This window comes from Monodon monoceros, unplaced genomic scaffold (assembly GCF_005190385.1).
Source record: "Monodon monoceros isolate NGI ecotype Baffin Bay Population unplaced genomic scaffold, NGI_Narwhal_1 Super_Scaffold_18, whole genome shotgun sequence".
Classification (NCBI taxonomy): Eukaryota; Metazoa; Chordata; class Mammalia; order Artiodactyla; family Monodontidae; genus Monodon; species Monodon monoceros.
Genome location: NW_021703774.1, coordinates 42,599,612 through 42,612,791, shown reverse-complemented (window position 1 = coordinate 42,612,791; position 13,180 = coordinate 42,599,612). Strand labels below are relative to the sequence as shown.

The 13,180-nt window shown below is 32.3% G+C and overlaps 1 protein-coding gene across 4 annotated transcripts in view; it reads left to right on the top strand.

Moving 5' to 3' along the window:
• Positions 1-13,180, top strand: part of ODR4 (odr-4 GPCR localization factor homolog) — a 117,019-nt gene that overhangs the window by 16,246 nt on the left and 87,593 nt on the right. For all 4 annotated transcript variants that reach the window (XR_003794524.1, XR_003794525.1, XM_029229657.1 and 1 more), the window contains 3 exons: positions 3,378-3,506; positions 4,166-4,256; positions 11,217-11,402. Coding sequence is in view for 2 of the 4 variants with exons in the window: in XM_029229657.1 (XP_029085490.1) it covers positions 3,378-3,506; positions 4,166-4,256; positions 11,217-11,402 (406 nt within the window). In the remaining 2 variants the exon portion in view is untranslated. The remainder of the gene's footprint in view (positions 1-3,377; positions 3,507-4,165; positions 4,257-11,216; positions 11,403-13,180) is intronic.

Below are 13,180 nucleotides of genomic sequence, written 5' to 3'. Positions count from 1 at the left end.
AATAAAACGTGTGCACAGATGTGCCAAGAGTTGTTATATACCTAATTTGAAGCAGATTTATACCTCTGATTTGACAGAACCCACACAGTATTAGCAAGGTTTATGTTTTTATATGGTTGTTTTAAATTATACATCTCTTTTCTGGAATTTAAAGTTACATAATTATTCCTAAAAGCATGCATACTTTTGATTTTAATCTTGCTGGACATTATCCTAGAGGCCAGATAGGGTATAAAGTACATCCATGTTTTTAGAAAACTTTTCATTTCAATATTATACTGAAGGGGCTTCCCTGGTGGCGCAGTGGTTGAGAGTCCGCCTGCCGATGCAGGGGACACGGGTTCGTGCCCTGGTCCGGGAAGATCCCACATGCTGCAGAGCGGCTGGGCCCGTGAACCATAGCCGCTGAGCCTGCGCGTCCAGAGCCTGTGCTCCGCAAAGGGAGAGGCCACAACAGTGAGAGGTCCGCGTACCGCAAAAAAAAAAAAAAAAAAAAAATTACACTGAAAATGTTGAAACAGGGAAATACTACCAGGACTTATATATTTTTTTAACTGAATAAAATAGACTCAAAAGCAGTTTGTCATATGAAGATGCTTTAATTTCTTCTTTTCCTTTTCTGTGTTTAGCAATACAATATTACTAAATTGTTGTTGGACTTATGCCACTAAACATTTCTCAATTTCTCTTCTCAGTATCTTAAAAGTACTTTTAGTCTTCAGTTTTCCTCCTCCTTTTTGATTTTAGAAGTGTTCTTTATTTTAAGGCTATTCCTCTACCTATATGCTTTTTATTAGTTATGCTTATGTGACCTCTCAGTTTATTAAACAATTCAGTTAAAATTATTTTAGTTATAAAATTGCAGTTAGAAGATGTGTAGAGGATGGGAATATAGAGAGAAGAGTAGAAGATAATATCATGAGATAATTTATTATAATTAATAGTATATGGTATCAAATATTTTTGTCAATAATTCCACCAGTCAGCCAGCTGGAAACTTTAAAATGACCAATATATAATAAGTAGTCAATAAGTATTTGATACCACTTTCCTCCCAGTCACCCTTCATCAAGTCTTGTTGATCTTTTCTTTGCAGCATAGCACCTCTTTTATTTTCCTTATAGTCCCAGTGCCATTAGCCTTACAACATAATTATTTTCCCTATTTTATCACAAGTAACTCTTAACTAGTCTCTCTCCATCTATTCATTCTTGTCCAAAGTGATTCATTCTCCGAAATCCTGATACCTTTGTTTGTATATCTCTTGGAATATCTTCCGTATTTCTGATCTATCCTGCATATTACCTCAGATTATCCTTTCTGAATCACAGTTTGCATTCATTCACTGTTCATTTACTTATTAGTTTTTTTTTTCAGTTAGTATTTATTGTGTATAAGGGTTAGACACCGATTGTGTTACTTTGCTTGATTAAAATTCCTTAATTGCTCTATATTGACTAGTTAGAAAAGTCTAATTCAAGGCTTTTCAGGGCCTCAACATGCCTTTCTGTTATTTTCTAACTTACTGTTCTAGAGGTATGCTTTCTATGCCTTCAAAGTTCTGTGTGTTTCCCAAGCCGTCTGTCTTACCAGTGCCATTTTTTTCCCTTCTTATCCAGACTGTCAAACTCCTATTCTGTACATGAAGATCTAGCCCAAATGTTACCATTTTGGTAAGGTTTCATTTGGTCTCCATAACCAGAGGGATCTTTCCTTTTCCAAAATATCATGTCAGCATCACAGAAGTTCCTCCACTTATGAATATGTTAGATTCCCAAAGTAGCTAGTTTGTTCCTAAGTCCAAAGAAACCAAGGCGAGTTGACCTGTATAGAGCCCAGATACATTTCCACCGAAAAGGAGTGAAGCAGTCCTTTTATTCTTTAAAAAGTCTTCTCCTTGGTGTGTGTGTGTGTATGTGTGTGTGTGTGTGTGTGTGTGGTCTTTTATATATATAGTCTAGTCCATTTGGAAAATAATGTTCTAATTTATGCATATATAATATATATGCTATAAATGTGTTATATAATATGTATTGTAAGTTAGATATTAAGTATGTGAAATAGAGCATTATTTTTCTATAGTAAAGTTCTGTTTAGTGGATGAGGGAAGCCCATTACTCCTCCACTCCACTTATTGATATATCAGCGATCTCTACAAGTATCATAAGAGGCTTATTCCAAATAGAGTATCAGCATCATCACCCTTTTGCTTGGTTTGATGATTGACATTTTTGCATGGACCTGGAATCTTCTGGACTATTTATTTGGTCTGTGACAAATTTTTTACCAAGACCTTGACTGTGTTTAAGTTTAAATTCTTAAAAAAAATTTAGCCTTTGCCTGAATTACATTAGACTTTGACTATTCATGCTCTTTCAGTGGCTGCATATTCAAGTCTTTTGATTCACCATTTGTCCTCATCACTTCCTGACTGTTTCTTACTGCCTAGGCACATGGTTAGTTAGCACTGGTCACAAGTTGTATGATTTGTTTCTGTTCTTCAGAATTGACCCTATTGTTGAATATTTATTTCAGGTACACTTAGAACATATATTTTTACCATGTCCATTTTTTTTTAATCATAATTTTCGGTACCAGTGTGATTTTATGGGCCTCTAGTAGTACTTTCAAAGTTTCGATCCTCTCCTTGTTTTGGCACTTATTGAAATGATAAGGTTAAAAATGTCTGTGAAAAAGCTCAAAACCAAGCATAAACTAACCCTACTTAGATTAAATAAGAATGGGTCTGTGAGGTGAAAATGACAACACTGGTATCATTTTCTGGTGACGGGCATAGTTGACTTGCTTTTTTTTTTTGCTGTGAAGCCTATAGCATTACTTTCAGTCTATAAAAGTTATGAGTTAAAAATGTATAAATAAATGAGTGTCTATATGTTGCTTATAATTTTATCATTTATCACATCCTGCTTTGTATTCCAGTTATTTTTGTGCAAGTCTTGCATAGTGTACCTTCTCTTACTAGATCATATCTTCTTTTTACATCTTTTCATCTTAATAGTTCTTACTAGATCATATCTTCTTTTTACATCTTTTCATCTTAATAGTACTTATCTGAGTAATCTGCAAATAATGTATGTTTAATGAATATTGGTACTTTAGATGGTTATATTAGTAAGAAAAAAATTAGATGTAGTGTACTTAATTTCAGAGTATGTTCAAAATACTCAGAAAATAACATGTAACTTATAAGGAGAAATATGAAGGCCTTTTAAAAATTTATGGGGAATATTTTCAGACACCTGGTTCAGTTAAAAATTCCTTCTTGCTTCATGAAGTGACTCACATATATGATGTTTAAGTGTTCACATAATTAATAGTCATTGGCTATTAGAATCTAAACAGATTTTGTCTTTCAGCTTCTGAATTCAGACCACAGATCCACAGCCACAGTCCAGATCTGCAGTGGCTCTGTAAACCTCAAGGGTGCTGTGAAATGCAGAGCTTATATTCATAGCAATAAACCCAAGGTTAAAGATGCTGTACAGGTAAAAAAAAAAAAAAAAAAAAAAAGAATAACTGGTATATGAAAAACAGAAGCATGTTAACATAATTATTTAAAAATCTTAAAATTTTACCTTTTTTCAATCTCAAATTTCATAATTATTCATTTGATTTTAACTGATAAAAGTCCAGTCTGTTGGGCAGTCCAAATGTACCAGGTAATTGGTCCCAAGATTTTCATATGTAGAATGTCTATTTTTATACCTTTTTGAAGTGATGATTATACAAGTGTATTAAGTGTTCCACAGTTGTAACATATTAGTATATTTGAAATTATTTCTTCTGAGGGAAGTTGAACTTTTTAAATAACAGGAAAAGTACACCTACAAAGAAGTATTAGGTATTGTTCTATAATCAATATAATTTAGAAATTTAAAAAATGATGACTGGCACTTTTGTCATAGTTATGCATTTTCTAATTTGGACCACTAGCATTATTTGTTCAGATGCAAAAGTTTGTTCATTTATTTGGTTTAAATTTACTGTTTAGATGAAGTCTCGGAAATGGAATGACGTACTAGTTATTTTAGTGGACATGATTATACAAGGAAGTCATTTATGTGGCAGGTTTTGGTAATAAAATAATGCAAATTTAAAGAAATGGATTTTATTTCTTATTGTGGTTTGTTTTGGTTTTCCATAGGCCATGAAAAGAGATATATTGAATACAGTTGCTGATCGTTGTGAAATACTATTTGAGGATCTGCTTTTGAATGAAATTCCAGAAAAAAAAGTTATGAGTATAATATTAAGTACTTTTTTTGCATGTGTTCAATTGATATATTAAGATGTCAAGATATAATAGATAATATTATCTTTTTAACTGCATATATCTTTTTTAAAACAATATGTAATCATTTACTTTTCTTATTGAATGAAAATTTTCAGTTGCCACCTAAAAAAAAGTTTTTAACACCTTGTAATAGTAAATCTGTCAACATTTAATAATTTCAGGGAGGATTTAAAAAGAAAAATTCTGTGTGAATTTTTGCCAGAATAGATAAGCTGTGTTACCATTTTTTTTAGTTATTTCTGAGATATACATTTTAAAGAAATAACTAGAATTATGACTTATAACATTATACCAGAACATATAAGATTTTTAGAAATTGCATGTAATGTCTGAAACATTTATATTAACATATTTCCATACAAATAACCCAAAGAAAGTTTAGTAGTAGTTGTTTTTTTGTTTCTTTGTTTGTTTTTTTATACTGCAGGTTCTTATTAGTCATCAATTTTATACACATCAGTGTATACATGTCAATCCCAATCACCCAATTCAGCACACCACCATCCCTACCCCCACCGCGGTTTTCCCCCCTTGGTGTCCATACGTTTGTTCTCTATGTCTGTGTCTCAACTTCTGCCCTGCAAACTGGTTCATCTCTACCATTTTTCTAGGTTCCACATACATGCGTTAATATACGATATTTGTTTTTCTCTTTCTTACTTACTTCACTCTGTATGACAGTCTCTAGATCCATCCACGTCTCAACAAATGACTCAATTTCGTTCCTTTTTATGGCTGAGTAATATTCCATTGTATATATGTACCACAACTTCTTTATCCATTCATCTGTCGATGGACATTTAGGTTGCTTCCATGACCTGGCTATTGTAAATAGTGCTGCAGTGAATATTGGGGTGCATGTGTCTTTTTGAATTATGGTTTTCTCTGGGTATATGCCCAGTAGTGGGATTGCTGGATCATATGGTAATTCTATTTGTAGTTTTTAAAGGAACCTCCATACTGTTCTCCATAGTGGCTGTATCAATTTACATTCCCACCAACAGTGCAAGAGGATTCCCTTTTCTCCGCACCCTCTCCAGCATTTGTTGTTTGTAGATTTTCTGATGAATCCCATTCTGAGCAGTGTGAGGTGATACCTCATTGTAGTTTTGATTCGCATTTCTCTAATAATTAGTGATGTTGAGCAGCTTTTCATGTGCTTCTTGGCCATCTGTATGTCTTCTTTGGAGAAATGCCTATTTAGGTCTTCTGCCCATTTTTGGATTGGGTTGTTTGTTTCTTTAATATTGAGCTGTTTATATATTTTGGAGATTAATCCTTTGTCCGTTGATTCGTTTGTGCATATTTTATCCCATTCTGAGGGTTGTCTTTTCATCTTGTTTATTGGTTTCCTTTGCTGTGCAAAAGCTTTTAAGGTTCATTAGGTCCCATTTGTTTATTTTTGTTTTTATTTCCATTACTCTAGGAGGTGGATCAAAAAAGATCTTGCTGTGATTTATGTCAAAGAGTTTTCTTTCTATGTTTCCCTCTAAGAGTTTTATAGTGTCCAGTCTTACATTTAGGTCTTGAATCCATTTTGAGTTTATTTTTGTGTATGGTATTAGGGAGTGTTCTAATTTCATTCTTTTACATGTAGCTGTCCAGTTTTCCCACCACCACTTATGGAAGAGACTGTGTGTGTTACCATTTTAAAGCCATTAATTTATTAGTGTTGACCATTATGTATAATAGAGTCTTTAATAGGTGTATATGCAATTGATCTTTCTTTTTCTTTCCAATTTATTTTTTTTGTGTGTGTACTAGTTTATATACTTCTCATCTATTCTCTAACAGACTTTACTAGATTTTAAAAAGGCTGGGTCATGGTGTCTTAACCTTTTATAACTATTCCATCTTTTGAGAAACATGAACAGTTTATACCTTTTCAGTAATTTGTATTAGAAAAATTTTGTTTTACTCAAAAAGAAAATATAATATTGAGTATGCTTTTTGAAGCTACACATTTATCTGCCTTTCTACTATTCAGGTGGATTTGCAATTCATGGTTGAATATGTACATAATTGAAACATACGTTATTAGCTTGTTAAGGGAATATGTTTATTTTTATAGGAGAAAAGCATAGCTCCTGGGCTAACTAACTTCTTTTAGTTATAGTAGCTCATATATCAGGTTTGTTGGACTGATATAATCTTTTTTCTATTCCTAGTATGATAGATACCTGGAATTTCCAGGTTTAACATCTGTCCTTCATGTACTTCACAAATAACCCTGAAGTTATTATTAGTGGAATAACCCATCCACTAATAATGTATAGTTTTGCTGAGACATGAATTTGAATTTTACTTTCAGCAATTGGATTGAGAGTTTTGTTTTGTGAAGTATGTAAAACCTGGTCACTTAGCCACCCAGTTAGTCTAGCAGTGTCATCTCTGTGGCTTTGTTTTTGCTGCTTGACTTTGTGTGTGATAACTCTCATGGTATTAAACACTACTTCACTTTCTGAGTAACAGTATGTGTTACAACTGAACTGTGAATTTTAGGATTTTATGGGACATTGGGATATATCCACCAATAATGCCAAAGATCTACCTTATCACACACATTAGTTAAATATTCCTTTCCATTACAAATGCTTCATAAAAAGGGTATCAAATGACTGCTCTAGTATTCTATTTAGTGAATTAGTATTTTGAAATTTTTGCTGACGTCCAATCAGTAAAATTAATTACTTCTAATAACAGTTGTTTATACATTAAATTTGATATATTAGAAGTTAATGTTATCATCTAATCTTACATTTTTACAAAATGAAAAAATATTTTCACTGATAATTGAGTGGGCTTTGAGCTTGTGGGAAGAGAGAATAGGCAATGTAGTTTGGTGGAAAGAGCAAAGACTGAAGTTCTTGGGTTCTGTGTCTACTCTAACACTACTGGAGTGACTTCAGGCAAATAATTTAGCCTGTCTAAGCATCCACTGTCTTATGTGAAAAACAGGGATTATAGTAGCTATTTTTCGAGCCTGTGAGATGAAAGAAGATGATGTTTTTAAAGTCCCTAATACAGGTTGGTAGGCCAAGCCCTCATCAAGTAGTAGTTACTATTAAGTTGGAGGTACTGAAGGAAGAGAATTACTTAACAATGGTTGTATTTAAACTTTCTTAACTTTAAGTTTTGTGGAATGTAGCCTTATATTTCAAAAATGAACCAAGTGTAAGTATACATTTTTTGAACTGTAGTAAGAGGATAATTATTCCAGCAACATGTTAGTAGATCTTAAGATATCAAGATTAAAAAATATATTGCAAGTATAATAATATGAACATGTAAAATTTGAAGTTGACTATATATACACCCAATTGTTAGATCTTAAATTTAGTCCTCATTTTACTTAGCTTATCTTTCTTTTTTCTTTTCTTTTTTTTTTTTTAAAGGAAGAAATTACTGTCTTTATTCTCAGGTGACATGATTGTGTACACACAAAATCCAAAAGAATCTTTAAAAATAAAACTACTAGAACTAATAAGTGAATTTACCAAGGTCCCAGAATACAAGGTCAATATACATAACTCAATTATATTTCTCTATAGTAAGAAAAAACTGGAAATTAAAAAAAAATTAAATACCATTTATAATAGCATTCAAATAACCATAAAATACTTAGAGATAAATCTAACAAAATATATATAAGATCTATGTACTGAAAACTACAAAACACTGCCAAGACAAATTAGAAAAGACCTAATAATTGGAGAAAGATGCCATGCTCATGGATTGGAAGACTCAATGTTATTAAGACGTCAACTTTTTCCAAATTGATCTATAGATTCAACATAATGCAGATCAAAATCCCAGCAGGACATTTTTTTTTTTTTATTCCCTGTTCATCATTTTATTGGAAGTCCTGGGTAGTGCAATAAGGAAACAAAATATATACAGATAGGGACGGAAAAAATAAAACTTTTCAGATAACGTGATTGTCTATCTAGAAAAGTCACAAAAAATATACAAAAAACTCTTTAATAAGTGACCTAGCAAGATCACGGCGTACAAGGTAATATACAAAAGTCAGTGTTTTCCTATATATGTAAATGAACAATTGGAATTTGCAATGAAAAAATAACATATACAATACAATAGGACCCCAAAAATGAAACTTATGTATAAATGTAATAAATATACATAGAAACTGTGTATGGAAAACTATAAAACTCTCATGTAAGAAATCAAAGATCTAAATGAATGGATAGATATTTCTTGTTCATGGATTGAAAGACCCAATATAGTTAAGATGTCAGTTCTTTCCTACTTGATCTATAGATTAAATGAAATTCCTATTGAAATCTCAGCAAGTTATTTTATGGATATCAACTAACTGATTCTAAAGTTTGTATGAAGGGGCACAAGACCTAGAATAGCTAACACAATATTATTTTTTTTGAATTTTATTTATTTTTTTATACAACAGGTCCTTATTAGTTATCGATTTTGTACATATTAATGTGTATATGTCAATCCCAATCTCCCAATTCATGCCACCCCCCCTCCCCCACCACTTTCCCCCCTTGGTGTCCATACGTTTGTTCTCTACATCTGTGTCTCAATTTCTGCTCTGCAAACTGGTTCATCTGTACCACTTTTCTAGGTTCCACATGTATGTGTTAATATATTTGTTTTGCTTATGCTTCTTATATACTGGTAAAATCTTGTAGGTTTGTAATATGGTAAAATCTAGAATGCATGCCATGAAATTAACCTGAACTAGAATATTTTTTGCATGCATAAGGAAGTCTGCAAAGGGCATACTAACATTACATTCTTAATCTTTAAAGTAAACATAGTTTTTTAATTCTGGCTATCCAGATGAAAGAACTTAATACTTCAGGTGACAGTAAAAGAAATAATAATAATAAATAAAATATGAACTCCAGTCAGTCCTTTTACTTATTCTGGTCTTCCCCTTTTCTTTCCCTTAAGAAGTATTCCAGACTTTCTTCATTATTCTCTATCAGCCTGCATTCAGTCCTGCCCAACTTACTCTCAGTAGATGACATACTCATTGTGAAAACTGAGGTCATCAACTATGAAATCTCTTACCTTCTTCCATCCCTACATCCACATCCATCCATACTGCCTGTCCTCTCAGAACATTTATATTCCTCTTTGCCTGTAGTCATGGTTCCACTCTCTGGATCGCCCTTTCATCCCTTCATGCAAATGTCTGTTTATCTTTTAAGAGTCAGCTCAGATATTGCCTATTCTACAAAATTTTCTGTAATATTCCAGTATGAGTTAGGATTCTATACTTAACCAGCAAAATCTCAATTCTTATCATATTGGCTTAACTTTAAATTTTTTTCTCTGTTTTGAACTTATTTAAATAATTTTGAACAAAATACTCTGCTATGGGAATACGCCTAAAAGGATTCTTTTTTTGAGTACTTTTTAAGATGTATGTTTTTTTTTAAAGCTTTCCTCTCCCATTTTAAACCTCAGACCAGCTAGAAAACTTGGTCTTATTTAGATAATAAATGTTTAATTTAACTTTAACTTGAAAATTGTAAGCGCTTTTTTTAAAATGAGTAATACAAGTTCATTGCAACCAATTCTTTAACATTTGATTTTATAAGCAAGCATATTTGTCTCTTTTTCAGGCAAACCTAGAATTAATGCAGTTTGAAATTGTTTTAAAATTTTGCATGCCAATTACACTTAGGCCACCTTTGAAAGTTTTGAACTTAACCTGTTTTAAGAAACTATGGCCCAAAATAAAATACTATATTCCTAATATCAATGTGTGGACAGTTTACATGCTATAAGACAACTTGCAGTAATATAATTTTACAGCTAGGAGGCAGTCTGGTCAAAGAGTAAAATTCTCCCAGTTCTCATTTGAAAACAATATATTAAGCAGAATCTGGCAGGAACACATATTTAAGTCATGGCATTTCCTATGACACTTAAGGCATTCTTCATTGTCATCTGTTTGCAGTTATATAAAGCTACCACTTGCTTCTTGACGAGGAAAGGTAGGTTACTGTTAAAGTGAGCCCTGGTTTTCTACTTGGTCTGTACATTGGCAGCTCTTTTAAATCATATCCATTGCTGAAAAAAGTCATTCTTTACACAAAATCTCTATCTTTGTTGATACTTCATCAGAGTTATGGTTTTGAGCCAAACAATAATTATGTGTTTATGTTAGAAACTGAGCGAAATGTGTGTGTTGAAAGAAGAATGAAATATTCATTATTTACTTAGGTCCAGATTATTTTTTCTAAAAATGATTTAAGGCTATTTACAAAAAGGCATTACAAATTAAGAAGGTAAAGTAGGTATTAATAATGAGAACGAGGCAAAGGGAAAATGAAAAAGAAAGCAAGATGGAGTTGGTGATGAGATTAGTACAGAAAATGTGTATCTTAATGTCCTACACATGCTTGATTAGGGGGCTACATCATGTAAGATGAAGTCAGTGGTGAGATTAGTACAGAAATGAATGCTATCACGACCTATACACTTGATGTAGGTGAGCCACTAATTTGGCTCTATAAGCTTGCATGAAAAAGGGAAAAATTGTTTAGAAAATTCAGTACTTGTAAGGTTAAAACAAAGAAAAACAACTTCTGAGACAAAATTATCTCCTAGGTATTCCTTCATAGGACAGTGGATAATATAAGAATGTATAATCAACAATGTCTTCACATTGAAGGCAGTGGTGAGTTTATATTTCATGGGAGTATCATTTATGTCCCTTGCAGAGGCCTTAGGTATTGAGTTAAAGAATTCAGTAAGCAATTTTGTGCGAGATCAATTAGAAAATGAAAAGACCTTTTAAGGTTTTATTTCTTTTGGCATATGCTTTCATGTACTTACACAATATTTATCACTGATACCAGTGACAGACCTGTCTAAATACTGATATTGTTTCTTCTCCTTTTAGATTCTGAAAAAGAGTTCCACATCCTCCCTCACCGAGTTTTTGTCCCCATTCCGGGATCCACTGTAATGTTATGTGATTATAAATTTGGTGATGAGTCAGCTGAAGAAATTAGAGACCATTTTATAGAGATGTTAGATCATATGATTCAAATAGAAGATTTGGAAATTGCAGAGGAAATAAACACAGGTAATTATATGAGGTTATTTAAGAACCGGATTAGACTATAGCTGAGGTTACCTATGGGACATCTAGTTTAAGTATCATGTCTTTAGATTTCCTTAAAGCTAGTTCTCTTTGATACTTTTGAGGCATTTAAAAATGTGTCTGTTTTTCTACACAGTATATAAACATGCAGTGTTTTCCTGGAAAATTGTACCAAAATTTAAGATACTTTAGATTTTTCCAAGCCTAGCAAGTAGATCTTCATAAAACAAGTTCAGTCTTAAACAGGTAGAAATATATAGCTTTAAAGGATTTCTTTTATTATAAGAGAAGTTTTCTCAAAATCTGTTATTTTAATTATTTGGTTAAGCATCAGGTTACAGAAGTTTTTTTAAACACTTTATTAAACATCTCCATACTATTTGCTGTTATTTTCCTGTCCCCTTCATATAATTGGGATACTAAGCTAAAATGGGCAGTTCCAAAAATTAGATCAAGATTATTTTTACAGAGCATAGATTTGCCATACTATGTAATTGTTTACACATATTCTTCCCCTAACCATTACTTTCATATTTCATCTTACATTTTAAAAGGTTTTGTTTTGTTTTGCTTTGCTTTGCTTTGTTTTTGTTTCTATTGAGAGTAGGATATGAAAACATGTCTATAAATAAATGTGTTTGACAGTCTTCCTGAAACATTTTAAAAATATGTGGTAAAAGTAGTTATTTGCAAGTATCCATAAATATTGAGTATCTAGACATTTATCAGTCTTGAAATTTCTGATATCATAGTAGAAAGTCTTTAGGTTACTTCTGAATATAAATGTTTATGAAATTTGAATATAACCATTTTTAAGTGCTTTTTCTAATTCTAATTTCTTAGTTAGTCTTCTATTGCTTAACTAATTCCCATTCCCCACAAGAGTAGAGTGATTGAGTCCTGTTGTTTCTATGGTGAATCAAGTAAGTATTTGGTTGGTGAATTTCAAATCTGTCAGTAAAGCCTCAGGTTAGTTGGAGATGACCAGGCTTGTTTTTTCAACAACTCCAAGTTCATATTAATCTTGTGGAATAGTAAGTTTGTTTTAAAGGGAAAAAAAAAACAACCTCTAAATTGCTCAGTAAAAGATGTTAAAGCTGCAGCTATGTTTCAGTCCCTTGAAAACTAATATTTTTAAAGGTATAGCTATAGAATATTCTCTAAGTGATAGATTTTGGAGTAGACTGGTAGAAATGTTTGCTACTTTGTGAAATATGTTTTTCCAGATTAGCGACTACGCTGTTTCTTCCAACTAATCTTAGAGTCATGAGGGCAGAGATTTTTGTTTGCTTTTGTTTACTTCTGTCACTAGTGCCTAACAGTAGTTCTTGACCAACTCTATTGTTGATAACTTGAATTAGTTTTACGTGGGATCATTAGAGTTGACCTGGTTCATCCTCTTTCATATAATACTGAAATCTATGGGTATTTAGACTTTTTTCTTCCTTATTCTGAATTCCAGTCTGCCTTCCTGAAACCTCTACTTTTTCAGTAATCTGGAGCAATTAAACATGAGTACAGTTGACACTTGAACAGTACAGGAGCTAGGGGCACTGACTTCCATGTGGTCGAAAATTCATGTATAATTTTGCAGTTGGCCCTCCATATCTGCCGCTCTACATCCACAGATTCAGCCAACTGTGGATTGTGTAGTACTGTAGTATGTATTTATTGAAAAAAATCCAAGTATAAGTAGACCTGTGCATTTCAAACCCATGTTGTTCAAGTGTCAACTGTACTGCTTCTTTATTGAGGCCTTG